Source organism: Antedon bifida, chromosome 6 (assembly GCF_963402885.1).
Source record: "Antedon bifida chromosome 6, ecAntBifi1.1, whole genome shotgun sequence".
Taxonomy (NCBI): domain Eukaryota; kingdom Metazoa; phylum Echinodermata; class Crinoidea; order Comatulida; family Antedonidae; genus Antedon; species Antedon bifida.
The window spans coordinates 6260930-6267477 of record NC_136231.1 but is presented as its reverse complement, the minus strand read 5'-3'; the positions used below and the strand labels follow the sequence as shown (position 1 = coordinate 6267477).

The 6548-nt window shown below is 32.0% G+C and overlaps 2 protein-coding genes across 2 annotated transcripts; both read right to left on the bottom strand.

The window, feature by feature from the left end:
• Positions 1-215: 215 nt before the first annotated feature.
• LOC144845906 (uncharacterized) lies at positions 216-2006 on the bottom strand. Its single transcript, XM_078703415.1, has 4 exons — positions 1909-2006; positions 1363-1612; positions 787-881; positions 216-562 (listed from the first exon to the last, which is right to left on the bottom strand). The coding sequence occupies exons 1-4, from the start codon at positions 1967-1969 to the stop codon at positions 255-257; spliced, it is 714 nt and encodes a 237-aa protein (XP_078559541.1). The 5' UTR covers positions 1970-2006; the 3' UTR covers positions 216-254.
• Positions 1995-5853, bottom strand: LOC144845014 (uncharacterized). The gene is made up of 6 exons (XM_078702128.1): positions 5787-5853; positions 5177-5306; positions 4059-4152; positions 3422-3570; positions 2581-2703; positions 1995-2017 (listed from the first exon to the last, which is right to left on the bottom strand). The coding sequence occupies exons 1-6, from the start codon at positions 5820-5822 to the stop codon at positions 1995-1997; spliced, it is 555 nt and encodes a 184-aa protein (XP_078558254.1). The 5' UTR covers positions 5823-5853.
• Positions 5854-6548: the final 695 nt, after the last annotated feature.

The following is a 6548-nucleotide window of genomic DNA, read 5'->3' as shown; positions in this document are numbered from 1 at the left end:
TATTGATATGTATTATATTTTAAGATTATCACAAATGTAAATATATACCATGTCAAGAAAATGTGATGTGCCTATATATGGACACGATGACGTCATATTTTATGCCCTACCATATTTGGGCATATCACTATCATATGTGGGCACTACATCACACTTTTTGTTTGATAGTGTAGACAGAGCTTTAGTTGTAATAACACATTTATTTCACAACACTTATTTCACAGTTTTGAACATAAAAAATAACCATGGTGTATTCACACTTTTAACAATATTTGTAGCACAACTGATGTCTGTAAAATATATATTATACATATTACTGTACCTTCATTATATTCCAATGGAAAGAATTCCTCAACCGCAGTTGGTACAACTTTAGCCTCTGTGCTCGCTACCATGTCCAGTGGCTCTGTAGCTCTATATACATCAGGCTTTGATGCAGCTACAGGATCCCATGTCAGATTTAATTCTAGCTCTCCACTACAGTGCTCTGGTTTGGCATTCAACAGCATCTGAGCTTCTTGAATGAGGTTATCAAGAAGCACTTTGGTTGGGCTGACAGGAACTTGAAATACAATTTTATAAAATTTAATTTATTCTATTTTTAAATATTATTCTTGAAAGCATTGACTTTCATTTTCAATAGTATTAAAGCTTTACATTTTTTCATAAACAATAACAAATTAATTTTTTTTTTTTAAATTTCTACGTTCAAAAATAGAAATCAAATTTCTTTGTATAAAAAGATCTAGATGAAAATTTTGTAGAAAATTTTTGAATAAAATGTACCTTTTAATATTAGTGTTGAAATATCCTTAAAGAACCTCTCATTCGTGATCAATGCTTGCATCAGTTTTTCTTTTTCTTCTGCTGATATCAATACTCTTAGAAATGTAGAATAATAAAATATTATTATAAGTGGTATTAGGTATTATTATGGTATAAACAAAGTAAGTACTTATATAATTACGAATAGAACTTTATTGCAATCAAAGAAAGATTGAAGTTTAACAAAAGCGTTTTACTCAGAAACATAAAATGCAATATACAAATATAAAAAACATTTAGAAAGAAAGTACATACAATCAACAAATTAAAACAAAATTTCAATTAAATAAAAATGATCATAAAAACTATATATATAAATTCAAAATGTAAGAAACAAGTTAAACTGAAAACATCAGAATATAGATATAGGCCTGTAGTAAAAAAATTTAAAAAATTTTTAAAAATTTTTAAAAATTTTAAAAATTCAAATAATGCTTGTATAACAAATAAAACAGTAGTAATTATCAAAATTAAAATAGCATTTAAATATTAAAATATTAAAAATATATAGTTAATAAGGAATCATCTGTTTCTTACGGAAATTCAAATGTTGGTATCAACTCTTTCGACAATGATTCCATGAGGTTCTGAAGAAAAATTGGCAGCAAGCTGATGTCAGTCTTTGACGGAGACTCTAGAATGCCATCATCCTGATGCTGACATATCTCATTGGCACTCTTGTTGATCTCGATAAATGCCTCCTCTGGTGACTTCTTAACTGTGATTGGTTGATTTGAGTCATATGGTTCATTCTGGGCCAGTTTCAAGCCTCCAAGTTTTTCAATATCTAAGCACATTGTTATTATTCAAAAAAGTATCATAGGGTACATAGGCTAATTTTTGTAGCATACTAACTCCAAATTAAGACTGTTTCCAATAGTGTTCAGAAATGCTATTCTATTCTGTAAGTAGTAGACTAAAATAAACAACATTTATAGGCCTACTGTTAAGGATAACAATGCATTTATATTTATATCGCCATATGACAATAAATGTAGTTACCGAAAAATGATAGATTAAAGTGTACTTTAAAGAATGATTTCTTTATGAATTTGTCCCTAATTGAAGGTAGAAAGTTCTTACCATCATTTATTGAGCCCAGGACATTCTCTGTAGACAGGTTGTCATTGACATTGTACAGCATGTTTGTATCAACTACACTGCTCACTTCAACTTCCTCCAAACACTGGTCCTGACAATTATATAAACACAAAAATTAAAGTATATTATCGGTATAAATAAATAAAACATTTTCTGAGATCTGATTGGTTGAAAATGTTGTTGTGTCCCAAAAAGTAGATGGAAATATGAATATGCATGCCCATTGGCTGCCAACACTTTTGAGTGGAAAGCAAGTTGTGTATTTCCACAAATATGTTTTTATCATTCTTACCTGTTTTTCTAGTTCTTTTAATTCAAATTGTTCATAGTATAAATTACTAGGCTGAATAATCTCTGTGTTTTTCTGGCTGTACAGTCTGTCATTTCTATTCAATAAAAATACAAAAGAAGACAATCAACAGTGAATAGTCTACTTACACTAAAGGCCAACTCAGAAATCATCGTACAACGAGAAAAACATGTTAAAGCTTCTCTCTAAACTTAACTTAACTCTCACACATAATACTACTCATTCAGGTGCTTCAGTCTTCTGCTGTTTTTGTTTTCAAGACTTTGAGTCTTAAATGTTTAGCAAATCTAGAATTTTGCCATGAAAAACTTGCCTTAATATGCTTTGCTCTGTAATGGCTTTACCATCCTCTTGTGTGAATGGATCCTGAACAATGGTAGATGTTAAATGTCGTAAGAGATGTTCAGTTTTAGGTAGTGACTTTTTCAATAATAACACCACTGGAGTTTCCAAAGACAACTGCTGGTCTAAATATCAAGTCAACAAAAATGCTTGTAAAGCTCTGTCCACACTATCAAACTTTATGTTGCAAAACAATGTAATGTGCCCATATATGGACATGATGATGTCATATCACTAACAAATTTGGGCATATCACTACCATATTTGGGCACATCACACTTTTTTTTGTTAAACTAGTTTGATAGTGTAGCCAGATCTTATTTTGAAATAATACTAATTACGTAAATTGCAACTAGGGTTATCTGCTAACAGCATGGCTTTAATTATAAAGTTGGTTTGCGGTGTTTTCAAATGGAATCAAGTATGGTTGAGAATGTTATTATTATTCTATAACCATCTTCTGGGAAAGGCCTAACCTTACTAGTTTTTATATGCATAGGTTTAGTTTTCAATCTTTAATTGGCAAGATAGTCATATGAGAGGTTTTTTTTTTATTAAACTTTGTATAAGGATTGTCAAAACAGCCGAGGCTGACATGCATGTAGCCCTCAACATTTAAAAAACGGGGAACGATACAAAAACGAAAAAAGTGAAAATAAAAAGACAAAAAAAAAGATGATAAAGATATATATTAAATACTGTATATACAGTATATGCAAATATTTAGCATTAAAAAAGTAAAGTAAAAAAAATCAAATGGGAACATAAAAGTGGGAACATTTAAAAATGTTGTATCAGCAATATAGTTTAAACAGCATATTATGCATATATACCAATTCCTACCTATATTTGTTTTGATTTTTTGATGTTTTTCTGTTCCTTCCTTGATTCTTTCTTTTATATGTAACACATCATCATTGGAGATTGGTGGCGAGTCTGGGTTAGAACTAGGAACGATCTCAGGGTTGGGATCATCAATATCATCACATTCTCTAATAAATATCCGAAGAGACAAGATAAGAAGTGTGTAACAGAATTAGTTTAAGATTATTAATATTAAATCAAGTTATGATACAGTTTATTAGTGGATTTTATTAGTGAAGTTGTAGCTTGGTGGTTATCATGCTTGCCTTCCAATCCCATGGTCCAGGGTTCAATCCTGATCTGTGCCAGGGTGGTAACTCACAACTCTTTCAACTCCATTCCCTAACCCTCAAATGAGAATTAGTTTATAAGCACGATAAATTATAAAATAGTTTATCAATCCTGTAATTGGCGAGTGACTCGTATGAAATAAAATTACCAGAATATTAATATATTAATACGCATTGATTGACTCTGCTTAATTCCATTCCATCTATTAAGAAAATACTTCATCCATGATTTCATTCAGTTCCATGACAACACCATTATAATATAATGGCTTTGATACCTCTATCAACATCGCCCATTTTAAACCCTAAAAACTGCTGTTACAAACCTCAATGTGATAGTTTCAAGAGTAGCAGTATTTTTCTTGTCCAGTGACTTGATTTGTTTAGCTAATTCAGTACCATCATTGTCTAGCAAAGTAGCTATGAAGTTAAAATGCAACATATATTGTCTGTTATAATTTACCACATAATATACATATGCTAAATTAAAAATATAGTATATAATGTCCGATATAAAATAATTGCTGGAATAAAGTGTTTCTTTTATTGTGATAATGATCTCTGTATTGTTTACCTTGAGATATTTTCAATTTGTGTTTGCTTAAAAAAATGTGATATCTAATTAAACTAGATTTGAACTCGTCACTACGGACGAGTTAGGTTATCCGCAGCGCAAACGCCATGTGCACGTTTTACGTTAGAATATTACGCTCAGAAAAACGATTATACCATTGAAAAAATGTTAGTGTGCTCTCTATTTTGTGTGACGTCTATACAGTATACACTATATACTGTATACGTACTACATACAGTGCAGAATAGGTGAAACTAAGTCACCAAAGTTATTGACGCTTTTGCACATGATGACGTCATAACAATATTTAAAATGGTTAATCATGCGAAAGATAATTGATTGACCTAGACAATATAAACAAAATGGAATACGGATAAGTGGAGATGCGCTCTATTAAATGTGATGAGCTATGACGAAAGAGACAAAAATCCTATATTTTATATTCGAGTGGCCATACGATGACGTCACAATGTCCGGTTAGCCATATTGATGCCTTATTCCGATATTAACAAATCATCTACTTCATGATATGTAATAACAATAAACTTCACCATGTAGTTTAGAAACTATGACTGTTTAAAAAAAGGCATAATTTTGACGAATTTTTTAACTTTTTCATCAAAAACGCGTGCAAATTGTCCAATTCGACACGCTCGTATGACGTGATCTTAAGTCGAAATTGTTTGAAAGTTGGTAAAATTACTAGAAAAAGCAGAAAAAACATAAATCACGCGAAAAAAGTGTTTTTTAGCGCTAAAATTAGCGTAATAATGTACCTCTAAAATCAATTTCCTATAAAAACAAAATAATACTTTTGACAAGGTGTACTATAATAATTGGAGTATGTATAAAAAACAAACACATAATTACCCTTTCGCCAAGGTGTTCTATAAGCATAGTCATCCAGTGTCCCATCGTGAGAGTATGCATCATTACATCCCAGTCTTGTTTGAAATGTCATCAAACACCGACTGAGTACGGAATGCTTGAGATTCTGAACCTATAAAAGTACCACAATTGTTTCAGAAATGTGAGAGAGAATGTGTTATATATTAAATAGTGTAAGTGTGTTACTCAGTGACAGTGACATTTATTTGAATAAACGCCCTGTCTGGGGCCTAGTAGTAGTATTAGGACCTCTACTAGGGCCAGGCTAGTAGTACAGTAGACTAGTAGTATATGTTAAATTGCGCATAGCAGTACTACTACTAGCCTACTACTAGTAGGCCTAGCCTCGGCCTAAAAGTTTAGTAGAAGGCTAGGGCTAAAGGCCAGCAGTGCTGATTAGCCTAGGCTGGGCTTAGCCTACCTAGCTAGGCCTAGCTACTTTAGGCCCCTACTACTACTACTCTAGCTAGGCCTATAGGCCTAGCTAGGCCTAGCCTACCCCTAGTGAATGGCATGCTAGGCCTACTAGGGCCTAGGCCTAGGCCAGGTTGGTGGGCATACCAAATAATATACAATAGTTAGGCCTAACTACCTCAGATAAATAATCTAATGATAAAAATCGTGGCATTTTTCTGAATTGGTATTATTATGAAAAACCGTCGCACAAATATGTTCGCATTATGGATAAAAAAAAGTTTTTAATCAACTTAATTATAGAGGGCGGTACACAACACAAGAATGTGTGGGGGGATCTTCCAGCTTACACTTTTTTGTGATGTGCCCGTCCGTCATCAGACCTTTTGTAAAAGTGAGTTTTAAAAACAAAACTTTTCTTGGTTATTTTTTTGGTAATTACTAATACTACTTGTTTTGTGGTTTGTATTATGGGATCAGGTGCCGTTTTCGGCCACCTTGACTTATATGGACTATACCATTATTATGATAGGGGTGTGGTGTATTATGTTTTATGTAGAGAAGGGTGTCTATTGAATGGGAAGACAATACAACTGTTCTGTTATGTAACCTACAGTACAAACTACAAGGAACCATACAAAACATCAAAAACTAGCAATGCATGTACTTTTTATAAGGCATGTTATTATTAGGTACTGTGTTAGGGAATGCCAAGATTTGTAACAATATTACTATATTAACTAAAGATATTTTAAATAAAACAAATGTTATAGACAAATTTAATGAAGAACCATCTACTAACTGGATAAAGCCATTTAGGAAAAATAATAAACAAGTTGATCATAACGAGTGGTTTTCAAAGGCCCAATGCAAAACAACGTTAACGGAATATACTATGTATAAAGGAACTCCAAACCTTGAACAATATTTGTTAGATAAA